The sequence below is a fragment of the Notolabrus celidotus genome, chromosome 6 (assembly GCF_009762535.1).
Source record: "Notolabrus celidotus isolate fNotCel1 chromosome 6, fNotCel1.pri, whole genome shotgun sequence".
Taxonomy (NCBI): domain Eukaryota; kingdom Metazoa; phylum Chordata; class Actinopteri; order Labriformes; family Labridae; genus Notolabrus; species Notolabrus celidotus.
The window spans coordinates 22898251-22917041 of record NC_048277.1 but is presented as its reverse complement, the minus strand read 5'-3'; the positions used below and the strand labels follow the sequence as shown (position 1 = coordinate 22917041).

At 40.4% G+C, this 18791-nt stretch overlaps 1 protein-coding gene across 1 annotated transcript; it reads right to left on the bottom strand.

The window, feature by feature from the left end:
* Nucleotides 1-488: 488 nt before the first annotated feature.
* arih1 (ariadne ubiquitin-conjugating enzyme E2 binding protein homolog 1 (Drosophila)) lies at nt 489-18223 on the bottom strand. Its single transcript, XM_034685476.1, has 14 exons — nt 17585-18223; nt 13396-13463; nt 13108-13255; nt 8489-8581; nt 7583-7638; nt 5855-5921; nt 5571-5677; nt 5408-5450; nt 4531-4602; nt 4261-4391; nt 4006-4063; nt 3455-3715; nt 2491-2603; nt 489-2401 (listed from the first exon to the last, which is right to left on the bottom strand). The coding sequence occupies exons 1-14, from the start codon at nt 17867-17869 to the stop codon at nt 2317-2319; spliced, it is 1587 nt and encodes a 528-aa protein (XP_034541367.1). The 5' UTR covers nt 17870-18223; the 3' UTR covers nt 489-2316.
* Nucleotides 18224-18791: the final 568 nt, after the last annotated feature.

Below are 18791 nucleotides of genomic sequence, written 5' to 3'. Positions count from 1 at the left end.
TAATGTAATGTAAGTAGCTGCTTCAGTTGCTTCAACGTTATGTCCAAATGTTCATGAACTACTAGCAGACACGATGAAAACAGAGTGATCCCTGGAGAGAATATTAGCCTAATGATCACACAGCTATAGCCGGTGTGTTATCTGTAAGGGAGCTGAGGGGGAAAAAAAGCCCATCTTTTATCATCATCCATTCAAAGTGTGTCATCATCGGTTACTTGTGAAACAAAATTAATTCAGAAGTGACATCATACAAACAACCACCCAATCGTTATCACACAATCTGCAAGTAAAAGTAAAAACTAACATTTTTTTAAAGTTATTAAAGTAACCAAATTAATTTCATTTAAATCCGGAAGACACAGCCCTGCCAAAGTCTGTGGTACAGTACATTGCAAAATACACAGCGCAGAAATGCATCAAAGATGTCTGGGTAATTAATATGACTGAGACCAATCCTACTCTAATGACTCACACAGTACTCCCAAAAATGAGATTTCTCATGACATTTATTCAAATAAACAATACAGTTTATAATCTGCTAGGATAAAATAATAAGTTTGAACACATAAGAAGCATTAGGGAGAGAATACCCCAAAGATCTGAAATTGGGTTAAAGGATGTGTTTTAATGAAAGCTGACACTTTGGTGTCATCTTCTGACTTGCATCAGTGCCTGTTTATTCATGTTCCCTCCAGTCAATCTTGTGAAGACTGCCATATTGCAGAGACATGAATGAGCATTTACAAGCAGAGAACTTGACACCCAGAGCAACCACCACATTGAACAATGCAAACCTGGAGGGGCACTGACATTTCAATGTCGAATGCTCAACCCATGTGCGAAAAATACAGTCTTTAATGCAAAAGCATAACAATGTTATAAAACAGTCCTACAACTTTTAGAAGTTTGCCCTTTATTCCTCATCTGCCTAAGGATCCTGCAAGTTAATCTGTGAAGTGTAGTTTAAAGCGATGTTCAGTCTCACTGCAAAGTAGGAGATCTCTTCAAAGAGGCATGGCCACTATCAGCCCCCACGCCCTTCCAAGTTCTCCCTGCAAGAGTGATGCAAAATGCCTGAACCTGTTTGACAGTGATCCAGTCCAATAAGCAGCACTACAGAGCAGTGCTGGTAGTACATTCTATTACCCTCATTCAATCCCCAAGGTGCAAGTTGAGCTTTAAGAGGGCAACCTCAAGCCACATCGGGAAAGAGAGAAAAAAGAAGAAAAAAAAGAGTGAATGTCACTCAGTTTGGCTCTTGCAAATAATTAGTATAGTTCTTAAATGTCAAACACCTCTAAAAACAACTAAGAGGGTACGGTAAAGGTTAGAATCGAGGAACACGGGGCCGGAGCGTTCTACCTTACCTTTGATTTGTAAAACTTATTTTTCTCTTGGTTTTCTATATTGTCTGTGCACTTTTACCAAGTCTTCATTAAGATCATTTGGCAACTAGGAGAAATTCTTTCTATCAGTCCCCATTTAGAGTTACTGATACAGTGTAACTTGTGCACTGCTCTGACGAGACTGAGGATGATAGGGCGAATGCCTTATTGCCAAAGACCTCCCAGCTCCCTACACTCTATGGAGGGAGTAGACAGACTCAACCTACGTGGCAAAAGTACACCTTTTTCAATATTGGTAAAGAATAAATATTTCAAAATTTCAAAATTATGCAAACACGTGCCACTCTTGCTCTTTAACTTCCATGCAATATGGACTATTTACAAATTGAAAAATACAGATTTACTATTTTGTTCTTTTGATTTTTTTTTCTTCTCCCCCCTGAAATGTCTTTGCCCCTTTGCAACCAGCATTTCAACATTCAGCCACCTCAGATAAGGATCTCACCACATAATGCAGACATGGCCAGGACAATTAAAGCTGTGTTGAAAAAAAAACAAAAAAACATTTTCACACTAATGGGAAAACAAAAAAATCAAAATCAAAACAGAAAAGATTCACAAGCAAAAAAAAAACAAAACAAAAAAAAAAACAAAGAGAAATAATATCAGGTCAAGTGTAGGGGAGGTGTTACAATACAAGCCAAAAGGATGTATTTGTTGAAGATGGATTTCTGCTTTCTCAAGACTCCACTCTGTTGCTAACAATACTGTAGTACACTCTTTTATTACTCTACCTTTTATTTAAATATAATTTACTTTGAAGATTTTGTTAAACAAATCCAGGAAAATGATGCAAAAAGTGGTTGGTTTGCCAAAGAGAGGCGGCAGAAGGCCCGTGCTGCCCTGTTAAATTGCATCAGCGCTCTAGTTTGTCAAGATACTCAAGAGTCCTTTGCATTGGGACGTGTCCTCAATCCTCAATGTACTCCCACAGATCCTTCTCATAGCCTTCATGCACGTGCTGTAGCAGCACTCTTCGCCTGCTCTCACAGTATCTGCAGGGACACAAACATTTTTTAGAAACCAAGAAACAAACAACATCAAAAGATTAAAAGGTAGAGTGTGTGATTCCTCTCAAATTCACCTGTACTTATCTTGTACTTTCTGCTTGATATCCTGCAAGGAATCCTGGGAGATGTCTCGCTCTAGGTAGCCAGAGAGCACCTCAGTGGCGTTTTCCAGGTCTGCCTGGTTGTTCTGATGAAGACAAAAAAAGAACTGTCACAGCATGGATTAAGAGACCTAATGCTGACTGTCCATCCCGATGTGTTCTTAAGTTTAGGGTTTCCTGCTTAAGCCCCGCTCGGACTACAGGGAGTCAGGCCCCGCTCGGACTACAGGGAGTCAGGCCCCGCTCGGACTACAGGGAGTCAGGCCCCGCTCGGACTACATGAAGTCAGGCCCCGCTCGGACTACATGAAGTCAGGCCCCGCTCGGACTACATGAAGTCAGGCCCCGTTCGGACTACAGAAAGTCTGGCCCCGCTCGGACAACAGGAAGTCAGGCCCGCTCCGACTACAGGAAGTCTGGCCCCTATCAGACTACATGAAGTCTGGCCCCTATCGGACTACATGAAGTCAGGCCCCGCTAGGACTACATGAAGTCAGGCCCCGCTAGGACTACATGAAGTCAGGCCCCACTGGGACAACAGGAAGTCTGGCCCCACTGGGACAACAAGAAGTCTGGCCCCGCTGGGACTACATGAAGTCTGGCCCTGCTCGGACTACATGAAGTCAGGCCCCGCTAGGACTACAGGAAGTCTGGCCCCGCTCGGACTACAGCAAGTCTGGCCCCACTCGGACTAGATGAAGTCGGGCCCCGCTTAGACTACATGAAGTCGGGCCCCGCTCGGACTACAGGGAGTCTGGCCCAAATTTGTTCCATCTGCACCTTCCAACACTGAGGTGACAAATGTTCTGGACCCTTTTTTGTTTATTTATTCTGATGCTTGAGAAAACTATGATTTCTTATATTAAGACAGGCTAGATGAACACTTGACACCATTTTTGATTTAATTTTTTTTTTGAAGATGGCACCCTGTAACATACCTCAAAAATAATGGACTGGTTGTTCTTCTTGAGGTAGAAGGCAAAGACGTAAGTGAACATGAGTGTGGAGCGGCACTGGCACAGCACATCCACAGCCTTCTTCAGAAACTGCACCTCGATCCAGGACATGTTGTGCTGCTGCATCTCCTCCATCTTCTGCTTGACCTGAGCGTAGAGCTTGTGCTCAAAGCGCAGGCTCTGCATGTGGTTCATGTAGCGGTTGCAGTAGAACAGGTACCTCTGCAAGGCTGCCCTGGAGCGCTGCACAACACAGAATTAGACTGGATTTAACTCAAAGCATAATCAACAATACTTGTGCCAGAGTTCAAATCTTCAAACGCACTGAGAACTGGATCATAAGAAATGAAATATCTAAATCATATTTGCTAGAGTTAGAGACAAGACTCCTTTCTCAGTGCAGGAAAATGGAATAAGATACTTATCATGAATCCAACACATCAAGGATTTTGGGAAATAGAAAAAAACTTTAACAACAACAAATAAAAAAAAGCCTGCAGTGATTTTGGAATGCAGTAACAATCAATTTGTACCTCTTGAGCGTCTCTGGCTGCCTTGGCATCATCTTCATTGTAGCGATTGCAGTTGTACCTGAAAGGTCATTGCCTGGTTAGAACTATCGTTATGTTTTCCTGAATACTGTAAAATACAACACTTATGTTCAACAGTGATCTTTTGTCATGTTTTGTTACTGTATGTGATTGTGGAAACACTAACAACAATAAGAAGACATACTTTGACATCATTCAAACATGGATCCAAAAGTAACACTTCTTTTTTGTACTCACCAAGCTGAGCCGTGGGGTTCCCATGGACCCAGGCAGACCCAGCAGAACTCGGCTTTGCAGTTCTGGTTCCGACAAACCATGTGGTTGCAGCCACCATCTTTCTCAATGGTCACATGGCATTTAGGACACTCCTGTTAGGAGGTGAGAGATGATTAATGAGGGTCTTACTGCTTCAATTGAAAGTAGTGACATTTATCTGGGGTCATCACATGACTCCCCTACCAATATACTGTTAAACGAACAAGACAGCATTACTAATTCCCCTCCTACCTTTGTATTTGCTGCAATCCAGTTTGAAGTTTCACTGTCATCATCACACTTCTTGATCCATTTTCTCAGCCACTACAAAAAAAATTAAATAAGAGTCAGAAATCATTCTGTTGCGATGAATGCTTATGGAAACGGAATCTCACTCGGGATGCTGATGAATAGTAGGGGTGTAACGATTCATCTACTACAGGGATGTATCGATTTATATTCCTACAATCCGACTACATTGATTTGTGCTCAGCAAGTTGGCCTTAGGGACGACATGTATCGATCCAACATCGTTTTAAATAAGGATGCACCGATCCGATCTTGGTATCGAATATCAGCTAGATCGGACTCAACAAGCCAGGTCGGATATCGGTGACAAGGGGCCGATATATAGTGTGATCCATATTGGCAGATCTATTCATCTCAGTTCTATGCTTTTCTGTTTTTACAACAGCCATGTGTGTCTCCTACGTCATCAGCGCCGGCAGGTCTGTGCATTTTTGCCCGGCAGAGCATGATGGAGGATAACTACAGAGGCAAGGTAACATAGCAAGGTAACATCAGCTATGCAGAAGCCTCAGGCCTTGTTTGTTTATATCCATAATTAATTTATACCTGATTCCCTTACAAGAAACAACAGGAATCTAGGACTTTCCAGTATCAAGGTATTTATTTCACGGTCACACTGTTTGAATTTTTGGCTGAAAAGTTACTGAATCGATTTCAAGTCACTGAATCGGTTTGGATCGTATTGTTCTAAATGAATCAATATCTTCCTTTAATCGTATCAGCAACCACAAATCGTGAATCGAATCGTTGTTAAAAATAATCGTTACACCCCGAATGAATAGGTTCATTTTTCAGAAGTGATAAAATGTTGACCGCTTACCTTACACTTGACAGGATCATGCCAATTCTCTCCACAGTTGAAGCTGCATGCAGGGGAGGAATCACAAGTCAAAATCACATCATGTTACACAAAAACAAATGAGCATCAAAGATTCGCACTCATTCATTGTTGTTTTAACTGTTGTTTCCACAAAGTGTCTCACCAGAACTGACGGCCACACTTGCACCTCACTGGCTTGGCATCTGGATACTGGACTTTGACAACATGATGGCAGTCTGGTGCAGGGCACCACTTTAACAGTCGATTGCACTTTGAAATGAGAGTAAAGACATACAATTAAATCATAGTTTAACTGACAGTCCCGCTCAAAGATGTTCCTGCTATTTCAAGGCGTGCATACAAAGATAAACTAGCAGTTAAACAGCATCATTTGAGGTTTGATATTCTTTATATTAGTAAATAAGGGAGAAAAATATGGAAGCTTACCTCTACAAAACTATTCGTAATTAAATGCTGGTACTTCAACTTTACTTTTGAATCTGTTATGAGGCGCCTGTAGGAGAAGCCAAATCATTTATTAGCCTTAAAGCATAGAATGGGTGACTTAGGTTAAGTTTCCTCTCTTCAAATTCAATGCACTGCACATCTTGTAATCAACAATTCAGAAAATAGGAAAATGACAAACCAATTCACATTTTCCTGAGGTGCTCAAGTTAACACTACACTGTTAACATTCATTCACCTGCAGATAAAGGCTATAAACCAAAAGCATATCATATAAATACAAATAAAAACTAAGGCTATGTTCACACTGCAGGTCAGAGGGACACAAATTGCTCATATGTGACTCACATCAAATGTTTTAATGACAGTGTGATCAGCACTTTCTTATGTGGTCCAAAATCAGATACAGGTCGGATCGTTGAACATGTGACTGCAATGCTTGAGCGACACACATCACAGTTCTGCACTGGTGGGATATGGAGTGAGTCAGTGGAGTCAAACCTTTTCAAGTATTTGAGCTGACACTACTTTACTAGCAAAACGACAGCACATCTAAAGAAATGACAGAACATAGCCACAGTGTCAACGAAAAGTGAAGAACCTTAAAGCCGGGTTTAAAGAAGCTATGGACTCTCACCAACGTACGGGTTGTGGCCGGATCACCTGCCCGTTTTACAATGAGCTTGACCTCTGGGTGTTAAACCCAGCTGTCAGTCATTAGAGCTGCTTAATAGCTCTGATGATGCACCTGAAGAGGAGCCCGAAACTCTGGAGAGCAGAGCCAGAGCAGCTGGCAGCCACAAAGCTAACTTTGAAATAGGTAAGTTAACTTGCAGCCCCTCCGCTGATTGGAAACCTAATAACATTGTTGTCTTCCAAATCCAGTGACATCCTGAGCCCAGCACTACTGACTCAGACTGCACATCTCTGTGCTGACGTAGCTGCCATTGCTCCACAGAAAGTCATTAATAAAATGTTGACTCTCTTTAACCCCTTTCTCCTCACTGTCATCTTCTTGTAGATTTACCAGCTTCCACTGCACATCAACTTCAGCATAAAACCATAAAGACTGTGCTGCGTGTGGCGTCTTTGTTGTTGTTATTTTGCCCTTGTGGCTCAGATTGGGCCTGTTCACATGGGAATGTTATACACAGACAAAGAAAAACATATTCGAGCAATCAAACAGAATTTAGCATTGAGGCCTGCAGTGTGAACACAGCCTAGTGCAGGCTACATACGAAGAGAAACAACAGGCATTTCACGATGAACCCCTGACAGGAGAAGCACATGCTTCTGTGTGTGTTGCACCCTGAACTGGTCAGTTAAAACATCATTAGCTCTCTTGATAGCTGGTCAGTTCAGAATGTAGGTTAAGACAATTACTGTCAGCTTAACAGCTAGTAAAGGAGATTAGTGTCCATTCTTTCAAAATGAAGGTATGTATGTACAAAGTTACACCTTCTCTACCTTGCAATGTAGATGTGTTAGAATATTTCATCGCAATACAGCAAATTATTTTTCTAAGTGAAATATATCCTTGTCCAGTAGTCTGTAACTTCACTGTATTTCTAGATGCTGGTATTTAAAAACAAACAAACAAAAAAAGCATGATGCATTTTTTTTCCAGAAACACTGCATTAGTCACAAACATGTACAGCACAAGCAACCAATATGCAGGATACATCAAAATAAATACAAACAGATACTCACATGACTGTGTTGTCATCGACCAAAATGTCACAACTATGAGCGGGGCAAGAAATGGTCTGAGGGGGAAAACACAGAAGGTAAATCATTAGTGACACAGTTATGATCCAGGCTGCATATATTGGGTCTAGTTGACACCCCAGTGGGCTGAAGGTGTCATGATAAAGATGGTACTCTAGTATATGCTCTGTAGCTGCCCCAGGGTTCAGGAGTTTTGGCGAGGGGTACACACCACAGTAGAAAAAAATGACTGGCCAGGATATCCCCTTTACTCCCAGCTTGTTTATTTTGGGTGATCCCTCTGCTCTAGGTAACCTGGCTCCACCACTTGCAGACTGGACCAAGTCTGTCCTTATGTTAAGAAGGAAAACTCTAGTTAAAGAATGGAAGGCCTCCTCAGCATCAGCTTTATCTTCATGGCACACCTCTCTTGGTCAGCTTGCTGCCCTGGAAAGATTATCATACAGGCTTCTAGATAGGGTGGAGGAGTATGACTTGAAGTGGGGGCATTATCACTCATTTTTAATGTCTGACTGAAGATGTTCCCAACTCAGAAAAGAGGAGAATGATTTCAGTTGAACTACAATAATGATGTAAACAATTGTGGAAAGACTGTGGTAGAACCCCAAAAGAAGCACTGTAAATTTTTAAGCTGTCTGTGCATCTGGTTTTATTTATTTTTTGTGTATGTAGTTGTTGATGCTATGATTATTATTTTTCTTTGTATGTAATTGTATTGTGTTTATTTTAGTTCTAGGTGGTCCTTGCCATTCAGGGTGCCACTGTTTGTTTATGCTTGTTCACTGTGAAAATAAACAATACAAAAATAAATCATAAATTTTTTTTTTTTTAAAAAGGGGGGTAACATTGATCAGTACCTCGTACCCTGAAAACATTTAGAGTAAGTACCTGTCCCATTCCTTCTTCTATGATTTTGGTGGTCAGGTAATCTCCCCAGCACTGCATGCAGAACTTGTGTCCACACTCCAGGCCTGTAAAGTACTGAGAGAGACAAGAACCTTGTAAGTAAGGCACACAAGACATCACAAGATTATTACTGTATCAAATGTTGAAGATTATAGGAATATTACGTTTTAGCAAACTGATCAAAATAACCAATGAGTATTTCATGTGCTCATGAGCAAAGCCAAAAATATTCAAGAGGTTTCTTTTGCAAGTGCTCAGATCAGATTGCCATTTCAGTGGCTGTGGTCAGGGCCCGGTGATATGGCCCAACAATAAAAACTCAGATAACACCAAACTTGAATGGCTCAAAAGTTTTTTAGCCCTTGGGCAATTAGCTAACCTTGGTGGTCATCAGGGGAGTAAGCTATGAGCAGGACAACACCTTGCAAAACCTAATCATCATTAATAAAAGTCACTGTTGGACTCATGTGAGGCTGCGCGTGGTTCAATTGGACCATATGTCTGTTGCAGTGGGAAAAAAACGACATGTGGTCCAGCTCTCGACTGATCTTTTCACCTGCACAGCTGTACAGATGAGGAAGGGCAACTTCAACAAAATACTGGCAGCCTGGTGGCACATACCTGGGTGTCGACAGTTTTAAGCATGTAGATACACCAAGGCTTTTCCACTGTATATTATGGCCGCCATATTTTTGGTGATAAGCAGGGTGACTGCATCCGTAATAACTTTCAACCATGTCTTTCTTTTCATATGAAATGAAATCAGAAAACGATTCAGCTAAGGTTGGCTGCTTATTTAGCAGGTGTTTGTTGGCTGTAGCGGTTTTGTGCACCTCAGTGAGATACATCTCTACTACTCAGCTGATTGCCTCGATTTGAGATGTTGAAATAAAGTGGTTGTCCTGCTGCTGCAAACTCAAACTAGTTCCAAAGGACTGATGAGACTGAGAACAAACTCTTCATCAACGCTAGAAGTCATGATGTCGTGTGTGTGTGTGTGTGTGTGTGTGTGTGTGTGTGTGTGTGTGTGTGTGTGTGTGTGTGTGTGTGTGTCTGTAGAAAGTAAGTGAGGTGGGAGGGTTTGAGCAAAGAGGGCCCAACAATATTCAGAGAGAAAATTTGGATTTTCTTTCCTTTGCTTTTTTATTTTTTAAATATTACCAAGCGGCAACCTCCGGTCTCAAAATATGAAGCCCATGCGGCAGTGTTATAAACTGCAATTCATCAAGAATCCGCTTGAGACTGGCTGCAGAAACACCGGAAACCACATACACACCAATTCAAAAAAGACGATCTTTGCAGCATTAATAAACATGTTTACAGCCTGGTTCAAAAAACAGCTTGGCTCTACGTAGCTAATTTCTCTATCAACACACACTGAAGGGGGGGTGAATTTTTTTCTGACGCGACGGTTCAGAAGATATTAGGATTACAAGTTTTTGCCCAAATAAGGACATGACTGACTTGACTCGCAGACAGGAACACATAGCTGTTGGCTAGGAGGCTCAAACCCCGCCCCTTTACGTCACACTATGCCTGGTTGAGTTCCGCATTTCCAGTATGGCTGCTGCCGTTGATTTGCTTCAATGCAGCGCTCAGGAACAGATGGGTGACGTCACGGTTACTACGTCCATATTTTATACAGTCTATGAATAGTACCAAATCACAGATACAATATCTCAATATATTCAATGTATTGCTCAGCTCTGGCTGTGGTAATAACACAGTTGTCAGCAGTTAAGTACAGTAGGCAATGATGCAGCCTTTCCAAAACAGAAGCACCATAAACTAAGATCCACCATCTCAACCAAACTGTAGCAACATGTATTCTGCTCAGTTACTTTGGTGCATTTGGTCACTGAGGATTGTAAAAAACTGAAGTCTGGACAAGCCTTACCTGTTCAGCACTGACTTGATCTTTTTGGTGATTCATCACTACTACAGTACTGATTGTTTAAAATAACCAAATGCCCTTTAATTCATGATGGGACTCTTGGGGTCAACTTGCTCTACAAACATTTTCACTTCCTCTGCCAGTAAGAGGCACAGCAAGCACAATACTGTTTGCTTTGGTTCAGTACAGTGTGGTGCGGTTAGGTACGCCAACTGAACCCCTGGGCAATTCACACAGGAAGTGTGTTGGCTCTATGACGGCTTAATTTTCTTTTTTTTGGCGTGCATGTTGACAGATCAGCCTGTTCATTCAGCAGCCCGTCTCACATGTGTCTCACATGCTGAACATTTAGAGAATAGAAGGCTCACTAATTTTTTTTTTCCACAAGCCATCCATGGATCTCAGCCAAAATACACACACAAATGACACATTGAAAGCCTTATTGGCTCTGCATCTGCTATATTTCTGTCAAAAGCATGAATAAGACAGTATGGAAGCACTCCCAGAATCCTTTTCAAAGCAAAAGTTTTATCTGTGGAAAGGTATTGTTAAGGTAGTAAGTTGAGTACAAACTCTAAAAAGAAGAGGCCAGAGCAATATCTGAAGCTAAATTAGTTAAGTTTAACAATCATTAATCAATTTAAATCAAGGCTATCAACTACAAAGAGGGCCACACAGGAAAATGGCTGGGATATGTGGGCCACAAGAACTATTTTGTAAGCTAATGGATACAAAGGGTGCCCACACTAACCCTAGTGTCTTAATATTCAGAGAATCTTATTTTAATGGAATTAACTAGTCATCCACATTCCTTCTCTAAAATTACTCAGAAATGATAACTTTCACCATGTATTGCTTGCTGTGGCTGGCCAAGTTAACATTCGGAATAGCAAGATATAAAAAATATTTGAAATAATATATACTCTGCTGCCAGGGTTATCACGCACACCAAGCCCGGGCAGGACATCACCCCTACTGGCTCCCTGTTAAGTACCGCATCTCCTATAAACCTCTCCTCCTCACCTACAAGTCCCTGCATGCCCTTGCCCCCCCAATACCTGGCTGACCTCCTCCACCAACACACTCCATCTACCAACCTACGGTCTTCGGACCTAGGTCTCCTCTCCATCCCCCGGACTAAGCTGCAGACTTTTGGGGACAGAGCCTTCGGTGTGGCAGCCCCCACTCTGTGGAATTCTCTCCCACCCGACATCCGCAGCGCCCCAACCCTGGACACTTTTCAGAAAGCAGTCAAAACGCACCTTTTCCTCAAGGCCTTTCCCCGTTAGATATCCCCACCTAACCCCCAGACCCCCTACCTGACCCTGTGAAGCAACCTTGGGTTTCTTGAAAGGCGCTATATAAATACCATTTATTATTATCATTATTATTATACAGTAGGTTGTTTAGCCCAATATAAAATCCACTTTATCTACATTAATATGGTGCTTTCCTCACAGAAACCTAAATCTGCTGATCATGCTTCTGTTCTCTCCCCCATATAAACTCACACACACATTTGCACATCACCTTAAATTATTTCAAGTGTTCATGTGTTTTCACCTGTGAACTTTTTTTACAACAGCTGAGTTGCATGAGGAGGAAGCTTGACGTTGTTGGCATATCAAACCGATCAAAACCTATGTAACATGTTGGTTTTGATCCCATACATTCGGCTGCCCTTACTAAACAATGGCATCAGTTGAAGTTACACAGGAGAATTCCCACAATAATCAGAGCATTTACAGAAGCGGCGTGATAACTATAATATCGAGCACTGTGTGCGTCTGTAACAGTGAGGTGAGGGATGGGCAGAACAAGCAGAAAGTAAACTCATTGAGTGGACATCCGGTCTTCTCTTGAAAAAAATAAAGAAATATTAAGCCTCTTGTGAAGACAGAAAAAAAAAGATAAGGACTGACTATCTGGCATGTTTCGTTAAATAGCCATGTTTAAGTTCTACTCTGGAAAAAAACGACCGAAACGACTGATGTCCTGTACAATAAAGCAGTGTGTGGTGGCTGGCCTTGTTCTGTGTGTGCGGGCATGTGTGCATCTGTGTTAAGTGTTATTAATGTTATGTTTAATGTGTCAGCCCAACCCCTCATAGCTCAGATACCCAGGCAGCAGTTGTAGCTACCCTGAAATGCGGTAAAAACGCTGCAGTGTTATCTTTAAATCACACAACTCTAGTGGTAAAAACATTTACCCACCACATGGTGCATCGCCTTCTGAGAATTACTTGTCAAACGGAAAACCTACTCACATTTTGCACTTGGCAGGTGTTAATTTCAGACCCTGGCAGTGATGATAAAGAGCTGATAAAAATCGAGAGTGAATACAGTGGGCGTTCTTACCTAGACTAAGATATTGCGTCTCTAATTAGGGCTGATTGGAAGAAAAAAAATAATCTTTTACAAAGATGTCACCACTTATTGGTGTTAAGTCAAGTTACCTTGCCCCCTTTTCAATTGCTAGTCCTGAAAAACAATATAGAAAGAATACAATGTCATAATGACGAGCCCTCAGTTTCTGTCCCCTTGCGTTATAGAAGTTGAAATGTGCCCTTGGTCTTGCTTGCTGTATTAAGCCAAGATGCAGCTTCAGTGTCTAATTTTCAACAAAGTCTCTATTGCAGTAGCACAGCTCAGATCTGAGCACACATTCCCCTTAGAGCAGCCATTGCTGCTGTCATGATGGGACTCACAGAGTTGGGGAAGTTCAGATAGCAGATCTGACATGGCATGTCCTGTGCCGATGATCTAGTGTTGATTGGAGGACGGATGCGAGGCTTCTTACTGGGGTTAATTACGTGACACTCGGAGAAAAGCTTGTCAAGGTTGCCATCAAAATACCTGCAGAAAATGAGATGAAGAAATGACCACAGTGTTAAAAAGGTATCAAGTGAGTTGAGTTCTCCAGGAACATCTCAGGGAATAGACTTGCGAGTTCAGAGTTTAACAGGCAGCAAGTAGAAACAGGAACTTATTCTTACCTTTCCATGAGCTTCTCCTTATCCCAGTTGAAGTGACTGAGAAGGATGCGGGTTATCGTTGCAGGATTCTAAGAAGAACATGAAATTGTTTGTTTAGATATAAAGAATAATTTTACATTTGACAATTTCTCAATCGTGACCTTCCCTATTGCAACTTATAATTAGTATTTTTTTTCTCAATAAGAACGAGTAGGCAGAAAACTGGACAGTGAGTCTGAAGTACTTTTCTGTTAGTATTATGAGCCATCACTTTATAAGACTATGTCTGCGGAGAATATTTTTATGAGCCTGATTGTTAATAATCAGTGTTAAACATGTACCCGTATTCAATACCGCCAGTCATATGCACTTTGTTGCTGTAGAAAATATAATTTTGGGGGAAAAAACATATTTGGCATTGCTTTTTGACATAAGAATAATAATAATGGTTTTCTTTAATTGATTAATAGATAATCGATCGTTAACATTTCTAAAAATCGCTCATGGAAAATACTTGAAATGTACATCCCTACTTCAGACCTTTGGATAATAATAAGCCTCGTACTTGACCAGAAAGGTGATGTATAAATGGCTAACTTCAATGACATCAGGATGACACTGACACAAGCCCACACTTGCATTGCCACCCTATGACATCTGTTGCGTATACCAACATCAGTACAATTCAAATTGCCATTTGACTTTGCATTATATTTGTTAACAAGATACTACTATGCTCATATGATAGCAAGACTCTAGTACAGTAAATCACTGTAATACTGTAACCGCACTGTTACGCTGTTTAAGGCTACTCTCAACTAAATGGATAGGGAACATTAATCAGCAACGCTCGTCTTGAAATTGTTCATGACTACCTCAAGCAGGAATGAACAAATAACATTATGTAAATTATGAATTAGGGATGGGTATTTCAAGCCAAAATACTATTCGATAATCATTGGCATCTATTGGACGATTATTCAAATTCAAAAGCATTACAACTGTGCTGCAGCGGGGAAATTCTTCAAATGTCACTAAACAAGACAAGTTTAGGATTGTGTTTGGTCACGGATTGATTAGTATTATGTGGAATATGAATAGAAACAGATAGCAGCTTCCTAAAAACTGCTCCAAAGTATAACTGCAAAAAACATCACCTGATGTCCTTCTGACGGTTGATAGTGCTGTTGACAAACTAACCATTGAATAGAAAGACACAAAACTGCTGTTGGTTTATAACTGATCTGATATAAGTTCAATGGAAGAGTAAATTGTGATTAAAATCACCTTTTCTAGCTACTGATGTTGCCACAATGATGTATTCCAAGTGTTACAACAATTAAAGGCAATGGTACTCATCAATCTGAAATACCTGGATACAATGATACAGGTCAGATACATAGTGTATGCATGCTACAAGGCACAATTCAGCAGGTCCACAATGAAGCAAAGCATTTGAAGTTTGATCGCAGCAATTACATGATAAGCAAACTGTGTCATCGTTCAAACACACAGTTCTTATTGTACTCCATCCTGATGAGATCAGAATACCAGAGCAATTCAAGTCACAGTACTATGCTCGATAACTCTTGGTGGTAATCGGGGTATACCATCATACAGGAGTCAAGTTGAGATACATATGTGTACTTCAAACAGAAAGTATTTCAAACAAGACCAATCCTCAAAAACAGATGGTAGTATTATTAATCTTATTCAGATGCATTAGGGTTGCAACTGTTGTGAAAGATTCATACAGCCATGTAAACACGTCTGCTGTTGCTCAATGAACAGACAGGAACAGGTGAAAGATCGTGTCGCACAAAGAAAAATAAATCCCAGATATAATCATCTGAAAGTACAGCTGTCATTTCAAGAGGAGGCACTGACATCATTGTATCAATAAGATGACAGAAATTCACATTTCTTGGGGTGAACCTAACTATAACTAATGCAGTCGACCACTACTAGAGTAAATCACACCGGTGTGAATGTTAAAATGATTGGTTTCCATGTATTTTCTTAAGAGGCTGTAATTTGGGATGCGTGACTGACCTAAATAAGATGACATGTTTTCCAACTGTTTAGTTTTTGCCCATTGAAACTAAATATTACAAATGTCTATTCATGGAAATGTTTGTGCAACTTGTGCCTTTAATTTTTTTTTTGGCTCTTTTCTGTGCTATCCTTTACAACACATGAAACCTCTCAGAGCCAAAATAACTATAAGATATGCCTCTTGCAATTTTACCCCTGCAAATCTGCAGTCGCTGTACAAAACCAGTCACTGACATGTGAAGGTACAGACACTAGCATTATTCTAAGGGAAATAATGTTCAACTTGAGGGATCTGGAATACTTTCACATTCTCAACATTACAGCTTCATTGACAAATGTTTGATTTACTTTAAAAATGTGTGTAAAAATCTGAAAATTATAAAGGTAGACCTCAAAACTATTAATAGCAGAATCACCATGTCAGATGTCTTTGCTGTGGAAACAACTGCCATGAAGCTTTACTTTATCCACTGCAGATAATTCACCCCTTGTGTCTTGAAGCTTGCCAATAGTATAAGAATGAGAAAGAAAAATACTTGTGTATAAAACACAACACTATGACTTAAACACGTACATGGTTAGAGGCCTATCAGAACCACTTTCCATTTTATTCTGTAACCAAGTTAAGTGAAAGGAAATGGAGGCCCAAGTTGATGATAAGGCGAAGGGCTCCACTGGGTTTCCCTCACATCTCATTTACAGATGAATCCAGAATATAAGTATTGTTTGTGTGGTGCAGTCAAACAGTTTTGAAGCCTATTAATGTTAAGTTAGGTTAACTAGCACATAACTTGCTAACCAACTCGATGACCAAGCCTTTCCACCAACATTAAATAATGACACCGTGGATGCTGTTTGACAAATCAAGTAGTGGTCAGATTCATTTATCTGATTTATTTATTTGTATTTAGAATTTTTAAGGTTAGTCTTTAGGTTTCTATATTTATTGTCCTTACTGTCTTGTTGTGTCCTTACTGCTTTGTTGTGTCCTTACTGTCTTGTTGAGTCCTTACTGTCTTGTTGTGTCCATACTGTCTTGTTGGTAAGTACAAGTGTTCCATTCACCACGTCAAATTCCTTGTGTGTGCAAGCTCACTTGATAATAAAGATTTATTGATTATTCTACTTTCACATTCTCAAAATTGAAACCTCATTGACAAATGTTGTGATTTACTTTTTAAAAATGTGTGTAAAAATCTGAAAATTATGAAGGTAGACCTAAAATCTATTAATAGCAGAATCACCATGTCAGATGTCTTTACTGTGGAAACAACTGCCATGAGGCTTTACTTTATCCACTGCAGATAATTCACCTCTTGTGTCTTAAAGCTTGCCAATAGAGAAAGAAAAATACTTGAGTATAAAACACAAAACTATTACTTAAACACGTACATGGTTAGAGGCCTATCAGAATCACTTTCCATTTTATTCTGTAACCAAGTTAAGTGAAAGGAAATGGAGGCCCAAGTTGACGGTAAGGCGAAGGGCTCCACTGGGTTTCCCCCACATCTCATTTACAGATGAATCCAGAATATAAGTATTGTTTGTGTGGTGCATTCAAACAGTTTTGAAGCCTATTAACGTTAAGTGAGGTTAACTAGCACATAACTTGCTAACCAACTCGATGACCAAGCCTTTCCACCAACATTAAATAATGACACCGCGGATGCTGTTTGACAAATCTAGTAACGGTCGGCTACATTATTCTGATGAACGTGCTCCGAGTGATGGTCGTTGGCTGATCCTAGAACTTGAGACGTTATTACTTTCCGGGTGGGATAACGGTTAACGTTTGCTTTTTAGCAGGCTAGCTAACTTGGAAGCTAACATTAGCTTAGCTTAACGTTTCTGCCAACTTATCAATTGGGATCAGACTACTTCCTGGAGTGAAATTCGAATTTCATGTGTCATTTGAATTTACACGCTTAACAACTTAAAATTCTCTTAATTTGAGATAAACAGTAACCCCAAGAGTAAGCTACATTGAGAAAAAGTAGTCTCGTGTTAATCGTATCACTGTTGTGAAACTGCCAACTTCCAGCAAGTAAACTACTCCTAAAAAAGCTAACAGCTAAGCTAACGTCCACGGCCTGTTGACGCTCCAGCCGAGCATGGACCCCGGTCTTTCCTGACGCTCACATACCAAAATACCTACCTGGATGACCTCGTTGACCTCCCTGATACACTCCACCATATGCTGGAGGATCTGTTCGGCAGTCAGAACCTCGAAGCGGTAGTCCTCCTCCTCCTCCTCGCCGGGACCGTGGCCACCTCCACCAGTTTCCCCGCACTCATCTCGCTCTCCACCGGCCACCACGGGATCGACCAACTCCACCTCTCCGAGCTCCAGGGTGTCGTCCTCGGGCTCCTCTTCGGCGCTGTCCTCGCTACATTCGTCTTCGTCGTCGTATTCATAGTTATAACCCTCGTCTGAGTCCATTCCTAGGGTGGTTATCAACTTGTGACAAGCACACCTAAAGGTCTACAGTGTGTGAAATGTTGGTTGCGGAACAATACGAAAACCAAAATTATCCGAGCCTGTTTTTCAGCTGCAGCGAAAATAACAACAAAACGTCGCCGCTGCTAAGCCAACAAAGAGACACAGCGTCACCGACTGACGAGGGCCGTACGTCAGATGGGCTGTACACGAAAATGTAAAGTATAGAATTAGAAAATATTTTAAACTCTTCTTTTGTCACATTACATTTTTGGAAACACTTTATAACTGAAAATAATAATTAAAGTGTAGTTTACACACCGGTGAGTGCGGTTGCCTGCAACTTAAAAAAAACACCCACTAGCGTCTTGATTATTATTTTTTTTATCATTTTCATTATTATTATTTTAACCATTATTATTTGAATCATTGCTTTAACATATATAATCTTATTTGATTATTTATTTTTTTGTATTCACCTGATCTTGTTAACGCTACCTTATTTTCTTTCGAACTTTTCTTTCCACTATTACTTATTTTATTAATTTTACTGTATTGATTATATTATATTTTTTAGTATTTTATTTATAATCCTGCCTTTTATAATTTTACAATATCTGTTGTTTTCTGTCTCTGTTATTATGTGAAGCGCTTTTGTCTGCATGTTTTTTATGTATGAAATGTTCTATATAAATATAGTACAGTTGAGTTGAGTTGAAGCAAAACATAAAAAAGATAAAGAATAAGCAAACTATGGGTTTAACAGCTCATTGAAAGCTTCGTTGGTGTTTTGACTTCACCAACCCTATGACTATCAAACACGAGGCTTTCAGGCAAGGTAGGCCCTCTTCTTTATTATATTTGATTTTTTTTCCCATATAGTTTGAGTTTACATAGACAAGCTTCGAAGTTCATTGTATCATTA